General features: G+C 42.0%; 2 protein-coding genes across 2 annotated transcripts in view; both read left to right on the top strand.

Annotated features, from left to right (window-relative positions):
- The first annotated feature begins 7518 nt into the window (after positions 1 to 7518).
- On the top strand, positions 7519 to 8933 carry LOC119305524 (agamous-like MADS-box protein AGL21). Its single transcript, XM_037582023.1, has 4 exons — positions 7519 to 7794; positions 8252 to 8313; positions 8445 to 8544; positions 8838 to 8933. Exons 1-4 carry the CDS (start codon positions 7519 to 7521, stop codon positions 8931 to 8933), a joined length of 534 nt encoding a protein of 177 aa, XP_037437920.1.
- Positions 8934 to 12668: 3735 nt separating this feature from the next.
- Positions 12669 to 13349, top strand: part of LOC119304964 (MADS-box transcription factor 25-like) — a 12991-nt gene continuing 12310 nt past the window's right edge. The window contains exons 1-2 of the mRNA XM_037581629.1: positions 12669 to 13049; positions 13157 to 13238. Of these exons, the coding sequence (XP_037437526.1) occupies positions 12868 to 13049; positions 13157 to 13238 (264 nt within the window). The 5' untranslated portion in view covers positions 12669 to 12867. The remainder of the gene's footprint in view (positions 13050 to 13156; positions 13239 to 13349) is intronic.

Here is a 13349-nt window from a genome sequence, read left to right on the forward strand (position 1 = left end):
CTGCCCACCTATTGCATGGGCGTGTTTAAGATGTCCCAAGGGTTCTGCGATAAGTATGAAAAATTAATCTGTGAGTTCTGGTGGTGGGGGGGGGGGGGTGAGGAAAATGGACACCGGAAAGTTCATTAGATGTCGTGGGAGCCTATGATCAAGCCTAAAAGAGGTGGGTGCATTGGTTTCAAAGACATGAAACTATTCAACCAAGCCTTGCTAGCAAGACAAGCTTGGAGGCTGATTCAGAGACCGGATAGTCTTTGTGCACGTGTTCTCAAGTCCAAGTACTACCGCATGGAGAGCTGATTGACACGGTTTTTGCATCAGAAGCGTCACCGGTCTGGCGTGGGATAGGGTATGGACTCGAACTGCTCAAGGCTGGCCTCATATGGAAGGTCTGAGATGTAAGAAGGATAAACATCCAAAGAGACAATTGGATTCCACGCAAGGAAGGGCTCAAACCTGCCAACTTTATTCGGTGGTCCAGATTAAGAAATGGGTTAACCAGTTGATGTTGGCTGATGGCAGTGGATGGAACTCGGACCTAGTTAATCAGTTGTTCTATCCTTTTGACGCTGAGGAAATCTGCAACATCAAATTACCAAGGGCAGGGGCCATGGACGTCCTGGCCTGGCACTATGAAAAATCCGGAGTGTTCTCGGTCAGGAGTGCATACCGGCTGGCGGTCTCTATCCAAAACCTAGCTAGGACCCCAGCCTCCAGCTCCGCAAATGAGGGGGATGATTGGAGGATCTGGGACATTATTTGGAAGGCAAATGTTCCTCAAAAAATCAAAATCTTTGGTTGGAGAGTAGCCACTTGCACCTTGGCTACAAAAAAGAACAAGTGGAAGCGCACACTGGAAGTGAATAGCACATGCAATATATGCGGGAACGGAGAGGAAGATGAATTTCACGCTGTCATTTAGTGCACAAAGAGTAAGGCACTGAGACATGAAATCAGAGCCGACTGGGAACTACCTAGCGAGGAAAAATTCAAAAACACAGGTGTTGATTGGCTACAGAATCTTCTAAGCCCATGCAACCCAGATACTAGAACAAAAGTTTTGCTAATGCTGTGGTGGTGTTGGTTTCTTCGGGATGATTGCACCCATAATGCAGGGAAGGAGCTGGTCAGCCACTCCGTTATGTTCTTAAAACAGTACGTGGAGGAACTAACCTGTGGAGTCTTGGGAGAGGAAACCGATACAAAGGGCAAACAGCAGGTGATGCAGTCCGGGCATGCATTGGCTGAGCGGAACTCTCTGTTCCCTCTGTCAGCAGGGCTAGACGGAAAAGGGATGAGAGCCACTGAGGTCCCTACTGCCAATCTTTGGAGGCCCCCTGTGGCGGGAACGGTCAAACTAAACACGGATGCAGCGTTTTTAGCCGATAGCAGCAAATCCCACTCGGGACAATTGCGCGAGACCAGAGGGGTTTTGTCCTCTTCTCGCTGTCCGACTGCTGCATGTGTTGCAAATATGTTGAGGAAGATGAAGCGCAGGCACTGCTGGCCGGGCTGCGTCACCTGTCCGCTCTATACAGAGGCCCAATGATCGCGGAAACAGACTGCGTCCACATTGGAAATGAACTCAGGCCTGGCAGCAGTAATTTGTCTGCATGTTACCCGGTTCTCGCTGATATCTAGGAGGAACTCAGAAAGTTTGCTGTCGCTCAGGTCCAATATGCCAGCAGGAATCAAAACAAAGTGGCTCATCTACTGGCGGCCCGGGCCGCTGCCGACCTCGTGGTTGGCTGAAGAGTAGTTTTTGTACTCCTTCCCTCAAAAAAATATATCATGCAATATCTAGTAGAGTCATTGATTAGAGTCATGAAATATATTTTCCACCTTTTGTTAGCACACCATTCATCTCGCAAAGATCTGAATGTATGAGTTCAAGTGGTGCCAAATTCCTTGCCTGAATAGTCGTATGGGACTTGTGAGGTTGCTTTGCTTGAATACAAACTAGGCACTTAGAACCTTTGACAATTATAAATTTCTGGATTAAACTCAAAATTGCTAGCCGCGTCATGACACCAAAGTTAATATAACAAAGTCGTGAATGCCAAACATTTGATTCAGTTTCACTGCAAACATGATTAATAACTTTAGTGCAAAAGTCTGACAAAGATAAGCGGAATAAGCCTTCGCTCTCATAGCCCTTCCCAACAAATTGTCCAGACTTAGATACTACAACCTTATTGGACTCAAATACCAATTTATAACCATCTCGATACAAACGAGAACCGCTGACAAGATTTTTATTTATAGCAGGGACAAGCTGCACGTTCTTCAGTCACACGATCTTTCCCGAAGTAAACTTCAGATTGACCGTACCAATACCGTGAATAGAAGCATGTTTCCTATTTCCCATCAGCACAGGTGTAGTTCTTGCGACCTGATAAGAAGAAAGCATGTTTATATCAGAACACACATGTACATTGGCACCGGTGTCAATCCACCAATCAGGAGAATGACATTACCGAAAGAATGGTAGGAAATTTACCATACCCGATATCTTTCATCTCAACATCGCCAATAACAACATTAGCGGTCTTGCCATTGTTCTCATTCTGACGCATGTCCCAGCGATTATTGCAGGATGAAGCCAAATGTTCTTCACTACCACATACATGACACTTTTCTTTCTTCTTATAAGTTTCCTTCTTCTTCCTGAAGTTGAGAGGTTTTGGGGCTTTGCACTTGCCATTAAATTTTCCTTTGCCTGCATAGTTGTTTTTGTTCTTGGGTTTGTGGGTTTGGAAATTTCTGTTTTGTACCAAATTGACACTAGAATTCCCCTCATGGAAACGAGCACGTGTGTTTTTTGCCCTCGCCTTCTCTTCTACATCAAGAGTGTCAATTAAATTGATAACAGTAAACTCTTGCCTCTTATGCTTCACAGAGGTAGCAAAATTCCTCCATGAAGGAGGAAGCTTGGCAATGATGCCTCCAGCAATCATCAAGAGTGTCATACATGCTTATGGAAAAGAACTTGCATGACATCTTTTGTCCTACCCTCCCGTTGCAGCGGGGTCCTAGCGGAAACTAAGGGATATTAAGGCCTCCTTTTAATAGAGAACCGGATCAAAGCATTAACACATAGTGAATACATGAACTCCTCAAACTACGATCATCACCGAGAAGTATCCCGATTATTGTCACTTCGGGGTTGTCGGATCATAACACATAATAGGTGACTATAGACTTGCAAGGTAGGATCAAGAACACACATATATTCATGAAAACATAATAGGTTCTGATCTGAAATCATGGCACTCGGGCCCTAGTGACAAGCATTAAGCATAGCAAAGTCATAGCAACATCAATCTCAGAACATAGTGGATACTAGGGATCAAACCCTAACAAAACTAACTTGATTACATGGTAAATCTCATCCAACCCATCACCGTCCAGCAAGCCTATGATGGAATTACTCATGCATGGCGGTGAGCATCATGAAATTGGTGATGGATAATGGTTGATGATGACGACGGCGACGAGTCCCCCTCTCCGGAGCCCCGAATGGACTCCAGATCAGCCCTCCCGAGAGAGATTAGGGCTTGGCGGTGGCTCCGTGTCGTAAAACGCGATAAAACTTTCTCTCTGATTTTTTTCTCCCCGAGACGGAATATATGGAGTTGGAGTTGAGGTCGGAGGAGGTCCAGGGGGCCCACGAGATAGGAGGCCACGCCCTAGGGGGGGGGCGCCCCCCTGTCTCGTGGACAGGCTGTGGGCCCCCTGGAATTAATTCTTTCGCCAAAAATTCTTATTAATTCCAAAAAGTGCCTCCGTGGATTTCCAGGACATTCCGAGAACTTTTCTTTTCTACACATAAAACAACATCATGGTAGTTCTGCTGAAAACAGCGTCAGTCCGGGTTAGTTTCATTCAAATCGTGCAAGTTAGAGTCCAAAACAAGGGCAAAAGTGTTTGGAAAAGTAGATACGTTGGAGACGTATCAATGGTCATGAAGGGGTCGACAATCTTGTTGCCAAGAACACTCAGAACAGCACCTGGGAAGAGGGTGTCCATAGCCTGGAAAGTTTGCTCCTGCTCATCAGTTAGCTCTCCTTCTGGCTTGCCCTTAGAGGCGTGAAAATAGTTCATGGTGGTAAGCCAAAGAACTGCCCTCGGTCGCCACCTCTTATAGTTCACACCGTCGAACACAGAAGGCTTATGAGTAGCAGCAAATGCAATTGGAGAAAATTGCCTACACACATCAGGTTTTTGAATTGTTGAATAGTTAGGAATTTTCCCGTTTAGTTTAATCCAGAAAAATAGGATAAAACATGAATAGCAATATAGTGGTGAAACTAGAAACTAGCAACAATTCATTGAGACTAGTCATGCAATCAAAATCATAAGCAAAATGCATCATATCCATGTTAATCGCTACTAGCAATAAACCAAATGCTAGCCCTAACAGTGAGGATAAGATGGCATACGGCGTAGTAGTAGAAGGTGCAAATGTCCCGATCGTCGTTGACGTCGCGGCAGAAGTCGTCATTGGGGAACTCGTCGTTGGTGATGTCGCCATTCGCAGCCATGATGAACAAGAATCTAGCAGTCGCGCAAGGACGCTCCCCAAAAACCTGATCGCCACCCTCCCATACCGGATCACAATAGGCGGTGTTTCAGAGGCCTGCTGTCTCACTCTCCGGTGCACGTCAGGAAGCGAGATGGGAAATAGGTAGGCGGTGCAATGCTATGAAACAATGCGAGGAGTTGTATCTCGTTGGGAAGTGGAGCGACCTCTTATAGGAGTAACGATATGAAACTGAAATGGACGCACTAATACTCATTAATGAGAGGAGAAACAGACGCACTAAATATCCTATTAAGTGGTCAGTTTCATCTCCCATTAGTAGACAAATCGTTTCAAGTTCTTGCATGACAAAATATGCACTGTATGAAGAAACCAATGTAATAATGAAGAAATGAAACCGAAACCAAAATATTGATACCATCAATGAGGAGATGAATGTCATCATTCACCACCATTAGGTTCCATTTTCCATTAGCGCAAAAATTGTAGCTTCTTTCTTGTCATGCATGAACGTGCCACATGGGCCTATGGGATTTTCCTAGAAATTATTGGATATAATAGATGATCTAAATCACAATAATTCTAACAGTTGATCCCGGCTCCATGTCACTCCTGACTCGGCCTCGGGGCTTTGCATGAAATGGACTGACACAAATTTAGAACTTCAGTCAACTGAGGATAGCAAAATTGGAGATATAAAGGTGTGGCTAGAAGACACTCATTGTGAGATGAATGTGTGTACTGCCCCTTTGTCCACTTGTGGATCAAGTTGGTTTTCCTCCTTGAGCTGCCTCTACGATGACCACACAACCACACAAGCTCATGAGCTCATCATGCATGTGCACTAGGATTTTGAAATCAAGCATCTTACTAAAGATATTGTCCACTAGGAATTATCAAGCCATACTCTACGAATAAAGTTTCCCAGAACTTGTGACCCTAGCTATTATATATTTTTTTGATTATGCTCAGTCGGGAGAACAAGATGCACATTTATCCTAATATATGTGGTGTTCTCAGTCATCTGAATTTTCTGTTTCTGTCCGAACTTTGGTCTTTCTCCTTGGTATATATGTGTGCTAATTAATATTTAGGGCAAAACAATCAAGTGGCGTGCGAAAGCATCTATACTTTCATCCAATGCGCGAAATGTTGTGCTAGCGGCCTTGTCCTACATGAACTTGACGTAATTATATGTGTTTGTTAGCGGCAAATTTTGGCGCCTCTCAGTTCAGAAAATCTAAGAAGATCAGTTATTCGCCCATGCATATTTCACTTCTGATATCATTAGAGGACACCCACTACTCTCAACAATCATGTAGTAATTATTTGTCAAAGCCTTATCTTTGTGTGAGATGAATGTTGTGTACTGCCCCTTTTGTCCCATTATGGATCAAGTTGGTTTTCCTCCTTGAGCTGCCTCTACGATGACCACACAACCACATGAGCTCATGAGCTCATCATGCATGTGCACTAGGATTTTCGAATCCATCACCTGGCTAAAGATATTGTCCACTAGGAATTATCAAACCATGCTCTACGAATAAAGTTTCCCAGAACTTGTGACCCTAGCTATTATATATATTTATAATTATGCTCAGTCGGACGAATAAGATGCACATCTGTCCTAATATGTGGTGTTCTCAGTCATCTGAATTTTCTGTTTCTGCCTAAACTTTGGCCTTTCTCCTTGGTATATATGTGTGTGCTAATTGAGTTTTTGGGCATAACTATCAAATGGCGTCCGAAAGCATCTATACTTGCATCAAACTCATGCGCGAAATCTTGTGCTGGCGGCCTTGTCCTAACGTGAACTTGACATAATTATATGCGTTTGTTAGGGGCAAACTTTGGCGCCTACAGCGCCATCTCAGTTCAGTAAACTTTAAGAAGATCAGCTATTAGCCCATGCATATTTCACTTCTGATATCATTAGGGGACACCAGTACTCTCAACAATCATGTACATTAACTATTTGTCAAAGCCTTATCTTTTGAAACAGATGGGTCAATACCCTATATACTCCCTCCATTCCCTTATACAAAGCCACAAACTCAGATTACAGCTACCAAGGTAAAATTTAATGACTGTTTTGTAAGCCAACTTTTCTTTTTGTTAATTGAGATCATTAATACGGCTGCATGCATGCAACAAATGAATAAGAAGGAAGTAGCACAGTGTCATTATGACTACATGCATGCAAGTATTAAACAAGTTGCTAGCACGAGGAAACATTATTAATTTTTGCCTCGATTAATGTTAGTAGCCTTGTATAGATGCAAAATGTGTTTTTCGTAGTGGCCTTGTATAAGGAAATGGAGGGAGTGTATAATTAACTTGTGATTCCATTCTGGAATTAGTACTGCTGACGACAAAGTGGTGCTACTTGCGCATTGGCAGGAATCCATTCGAATCGGAATCTGCTCCGATATTTGTGTGGATCGAGAGCCTAACTGTGCAAAAATATTGATACAAGGCGTGATGTTTACCGGATTCCAAAACCTCGTATGGTACACAAAAAACTATTGTTGAAGGGATTCCCTGCCCCTTCACAGTCTCCAGGGATTGCAGCAAGTTACACTATTTATTAAGGAAATGATGGGATCAAGATCATTGATCACCATGCACTCTGCCTCCTTTGCTCATTACAAAATAAAATTGTTAATCTGCAAGTTGCATGTTTGGATGAGCACCAAGTCTTCACCCGGTTCATTCATATATAGGGGTCTGCAGATGCATGCTTACACACACAACCATCTATTGGACCACTGAAGGGAAGATCTAGCTACCTAGCTAGCATATATAGTGTGAGTGTTGGTGGGATAATTATCGAAAAAGGGTTTCCCCCCGCTTTGTATTTCAAAACAGCGATCTCTGGTGGGATATTAGAAAGAGCATATATATAGGGATTCCAAAACCTCGTACGGTACACACACACAGAGTAATCAATTAATTAGGGAGATCGAAGAGCTATCATGGCTAGGGGGAAGATTGTGATTAGGAGGATTGAGAAGATGAGCAACAGGCAAGTCACCTTCTCCAAGCGGCGTCATGGCCTGCTGAAGAAGGCACGTGAGCTGGCCATCCTCTGCGATGTCCAGGTCGGCGTCATCGTCTTCTCCTCCACCGGTCGCCTCTACGAGTATGCCAGCTCCACCACCAGCGCCTCCACGGGAATGCCTTCCATCATCCATAAGTACCAATCTGCACAGGAGCACCAGCAGCTGCTGAATCCAGTGTCACAAATCATGGTATGCACGCATATTAATTGCCTCCTCGTAACCTTGTTAACTACTACCCCCAAAGTTCCATGTCTTAGGCGAAGACAATTTTCAAGGTGCAACTTTGACAGTTATCTTTTCATCCAATAAAGTTGGTAAAATTACCGAACTGTAAAATAGTTGTCATGAAAAATATAATGATATTATGTTCATTTGACCGACCTTGGTATTTTTTTATATTGATAGTGAAATTAGAGAAATTGCACTAAGTATTTATAAGCATATACTTTACTTCTCTTGCTGGTATTTACATATATGAACATACTTTAGCATACACCGTAAGCCAAGGAAAATATTCGTTATGCCTATTTGGCAAATACTTATGGTAGTACCACTCCTGAACCATTTAATTGTGTCATTAATTTGTAACGATTTGCGGTAACTCAATGTATCTGGTAATAGAACAAATTCTCATTTTCTTTGCTAGTTTTGGGAAGGGGAAGTACGGAAATTACAGCAGGAAATGCAGATGCTTCAAGAACATAATCGGTATAAGTTCTTCATTCAATTCCTGTACTATCTCTCTAACTTGAATCAGCTTAAGTAACGACTTCAAAAAAAAAAGCTTGAGTAGCGAACTGGAAAAGGCATTGAAGTCATTACATTGTTTTGAATTTCAGAACTCTAATGGGGGAGAGATTATCAAACTTAGGTGTCAATGACTTGTGTTTATTGGAAAATCAACTGGAGCAGAGCTTACGTTGTATGAGAGAGAAGAAGGTAGACAGCTCCCTCAGTCTGTACTTACTCTTGTTGATCATCGTCCCTTCCACCATAATTATGATGCTAACATTTTAAAAAAGGAATGATATGCTAACTCCGGGTCTCCTGATAAATGCCATAGGAACAAAGTTTTGCCAACCATATTCTACAACTCCATGAAACAGTTGGCCAATATTTCTATCATTAACATGTGCAATTTTACTTAGTTTCAGATTACTGTGTTATTTTTACATCAATATAATTTAAACATTACTCCCATACATGGTAATTCTATAATGTCAACTTTTTAGGGATATATATTCCATCAACAGAATATTCAACTCTCCGAGGAAATAAAGCTTATCCATGAACGGAACTTGGAACTAAAGAACAAGGTAACTGAGTGACTTGATTTTGTATTGAAAACATTTTGGGGGGTTGAGATTAATGGTGCTCCATGATGTTGGTTTCAGCTTTATGGTGCAACATGTTACCCTCCAACGCAGAGTATATATGAAAAGTATTAAGGTGCATTACTGCCAATTATATGTCTAGTATTTTTAACCTGGTAGCCTATTCTGGTAGTTGAATTAACAGTGTCATATGTGAGTTGGATGTGCCCGTGTTTGTATGCGCACGCGTGTGCAAATAAAAGCTAGCTTGTTCCCAATGTTTTCACCACGTATGTATATTTGTAAAATTTGGACTTATGCATGAAGAATCTGAAGTATTTTTCAAGTACTAACTAGTAGGATGGAAAAAGAAAGATGATCTAATTAATTTAGCTGGAGAAGAAAGAAAGCAGCAACACGGAGAATCAGTTGCTCCAGCTTTGTCCACTCATTCCAGAACACCTGAAGGTACATACAGCTGCACTGATACAGCAAAAAATAAAGAATCAAAGTAGATCAGAGTGGTTGCAGTGCATCATTGAGGACTACTCCCTCCGTTCGGAATTACTTGTCGCGAAAATGGATGTATCTAGATGTATTTTAGTTCTAGTTACATCCATTTTCGAGACAAGTAATTCGGAACGGAGGGAGTACTTGCTAAAGATCAAGTGGTGCCATGACTCAGAGCACCAAATCAGGAAGGAAATCGTCTTTACTCTACTTTAACCATCCATTACTGGCTCTAATCAAGATCGGAACACTGTCACTCGCGTGGACTGCACTTTTTTGCATCGTGCTCTGTGGCCACTTTACTTGACTAACCTTAAAACTGTCCTTTTTTGGATGAGCCAAATGGAAAGCTAGCTAGCACATATGTACTCACCAATGCAACAACCTTAAACAACATGGTACTAGTAGCTAACCTTTTATAACTTGGATGCTACCTTTAGTACCCAAATGACAATGTTCCTGCCACGCCCACCACAATACGTAGGGCTACAATTATTATGGGGTTCCAAATCACGACCAATTGATTTTCCCCAAGTGTCTGAAATATAAACATCACATACATTATTTTAACCACCATAAGCAAGAAATGTATTAAAAAAGAGGTATTTATGTGCAAACAGAGGATTCACCGTGTGCCCAATTTGTACCAAAGACGTAACTGCGTTTATTGATTGCGGTAGATGTATGACTTCTTAATTGGTAAGATTTGGCATCTTACACATCAGAATATCTACGATATTGGCATCAAAAGTTGTACCTCGGTTGTCAAGAAAAAACCATGCCACTTCTCGTCTTCCATGTTCAGATATAATTTGACAATTGTACCCGGATATAAGTACATAGTTATGAAGAAAGTGTACTACCCACATTTTACATGGTAACGTGCCGAGTTACAATTCGATGGCTCCACCAAGATATGTTTAGAATAAATTAAGTGTATCGCTTACATGTTTTACATGGTAACCGGTCGAGATCCATTTGGATAGCTCTACCAAGATATAATAAGTACACAATTATGAAGAAAGTGTACCGCTCGCATGTTTTTGGAAGGAATGATGCTAACTCTGTATCTCCTGATATCTTGCCACCCATATTGTACAACTCAATAAAATGGTTCACACATTTTACTATCATTGGTGTGTGCAATTTTACTCAGTTGCAGATTATCGTGTGAAATTTGCATCAATATAAGTTAGAATATTACATCCATACATGGTAATTCAATAATGTCAACTTTTAGGGATATATATTGCATCAACAGAATATTAAACTCTCCGAGGAAATAAAGCTTATCCATGAACATAACTTGGAAACTAAAGAACAAGTTAGCTGGAGTGGCTTGATTTTGTATTCGAAACTTTTTGGGGGGTTGAGATTAATGGTGCTCTTTGATGTTTATTTTAGCCTTATGCATTGAATGTTTCTACAAAGATGCAACATGTTACCCTCGACGGCAGAGTATATATGAAAGGTGCATTGCACCCAGTTATATGTCAAGTATTTGTTTAACCTGACAGCCTCTTCTGGTAGTTGAGTTAGCAGTGTCATATGTGAGTTGGATGTGTGTGTGTGCGTGCGCGCGCACCTGTAAGTAAAGCTAGGTTGTTCCAAATGTTTTCACCATATATGTGTATTTTTAAATTTTGGATTTGTACTCATAAAGAATCTGAAGTATTTTTCAAGTGCTAACTGGACAGAAAAAAAAGATGCTTGAATTTAGCTTGAGAAAAAAGAAAGCAGCAGTGAGCATCAGTGGCTCCAGCTTTGTCCACTCATCCAAGAACACCTGAAGGTTTATACAGCAAAAAAGGGAAGAATCAAAGCAGATCAGAGTGATTGCAGTGCACCATTTAGGACTACATACTAAAGATCAAGTGGTGTCATGACTCAGAGCACCAAATCTGGAAGGAAATCGTCTTTACTCTAGTTTATTAATCATCCATTACTGTCTCTAATCGAGATCCGAACGCCGTCACCCGCGTGGACTGCACATTTTTTGCATTGTGCTTTGTGGCCACTTTACTTGACTAACCTTGAAACTGTCCTTTTTTGGATGAGCCAAGTGGAAAGCTAGCTAGAACATATGTATTCTCACCAATCCAGCAACCTTAAACAACATGGTACTACCAGCTACCTTTAGCACCCAAATGACAATGTTCCTGCCACACCCACCTCAATAAGTAAGGTTGCAATTATTAGTGGTCAAAATCTCAACCAATAAAGTTTTCCCAAGGGTCTGGAATACAAACTTCACATAGAATATTGTTACCACCACAAGCAAGAAATGCATTAAAAAAGTAATTAAAATTGAGGTATTTATGAGTGAACATAATATTCCCGACGTGGCCAATTCGTACAAAAGATGCAGTTTATTTGTTGCCGTAGATCCATGACCACCTAATCCTAAGATCTCGCATCTTAAAGCCAAACATTGGCATCAACGGTCGTATCTCGATTGTTGAGAAAAAGCCATGCCATTTGTTGCCTTTCATATACATCAACCGTGTTGTGATATAATTGGACAATTGTCTCTTGGCATTATTACCTTGTAACCCGTGGGTAGTACGTTTTCTTCATGATTGTTAAACCCCTGACATCTGCATCAAAAGTACTATACTATCCACGGGTTACAAGGTAATAATGCCAATTGGATAGATCTACCAAGATATAATAAGTACACAGTTATGAAGAAAATTTACCACCCACATACAAGTTCTTGATATATATGGGCACATCGGGTCCACGAAAGTGTACACCCACATATTACATGGTATGAGCACACGGTTTTAAAGAAAGCGACACACGAGAAACCAGAAGCCACTTGCCTCTCAAGGAAACGGAGTAGGTGTTACCACTCCAACCTCAATTAGAAACAAATCCATGACTTTGAATAGGTACCTAATACCATTGCAAATCTGTTTCAACGGTTCGAACAAAAAGTTACTGGATTGGTAGCTGACGCCATATTATATGGCTAAAGTTATGGCAACATGTCCGAAGCTATTCTCGTACCCAAAGTTTAAATTATGAACAGTCGCAACAATATATTATGATGTCCTTATCGCAGACATCGAGGAAAATAGTGCGTGGTGGGCCATTCATTAACCTAATGAACAATTAAAATGACATTTAGCCAGTTGTTTAATCCTAGCTTAGTGTTGTCTGCACATGGCCTCTCGGTCCCTTTTGGTTTGCAGACCATTACAAGCAAACCCAACAATACTAAAGTAGCTAGCTGGATCAGGTAGCATCTCGGAGGAAAGTTTGAACTACTAGCTAGATTATACTTCCAGAGAGCAGAGAAGCAACAATTAGCAGCCTAGGCAGCACCATTTGCTTTCTTCAATCGACCGGCCAGCCGGCAGGATAGATTTGACTTCTACTAGAGAGCAGAGAAGCAACAATTAGCACCGGTAGCTGGAAGAAGAAGGAGAGAAGGATGGGGAGGGGAAAGATTGCGATTGAGAGGATCGACAACGCGGCGAACCGTCAGGTGACCTTCTCCAAGCGGCGCGGAGGGCTGATGAAGAAGGCCCGGGAGCTCGCCATCCTCTGCGACGCCGATCTTGCACTCATCATCTTCTCCAGCACCGGTCGCCTCTATAACTTCGCGAGCTCCAGGTCTGTCAGTTAATTAATTAGTTCCAGCACCCTCCTAATCCTTTCATAATTACTTATTCCCATCACCTCTTAATTTTGTATGTGTTTGTTTTGTGTGTGTTTATCAGCGGAATGGAGGCAATACTAGAACGCTACCAGGAGGCCAAACAGGAGCATTGTGGAGTGTTGAATCCAACATCAGAGGCAAAGGTATGTATGTATGCATATTAGCTTTTACTGAGCACCCAGCATCCGCGTCACCCGCGTCCCTCTCTGAGGTGACACGGGGAACCCTAGCCGCCCCCACAGCCGGCCCTCCTC

The sequence above is a fragment of the Triticum dicoccoides genome, chromosome 5B (assembly GCF_002162155.2).
Source record: "Triticum dicoccoides isolate Atlit2015 ecotype Zavitan chromosome 5B, WEW_v2.0, whole genome shotgun sequence".
Classification (NCBI taxonomy): Eukaryota; Viridiplantae; Streptophyta; class Magnoliopsida; order Poales; family Poaceae; genus Triticum; species Triticum dicoccoides.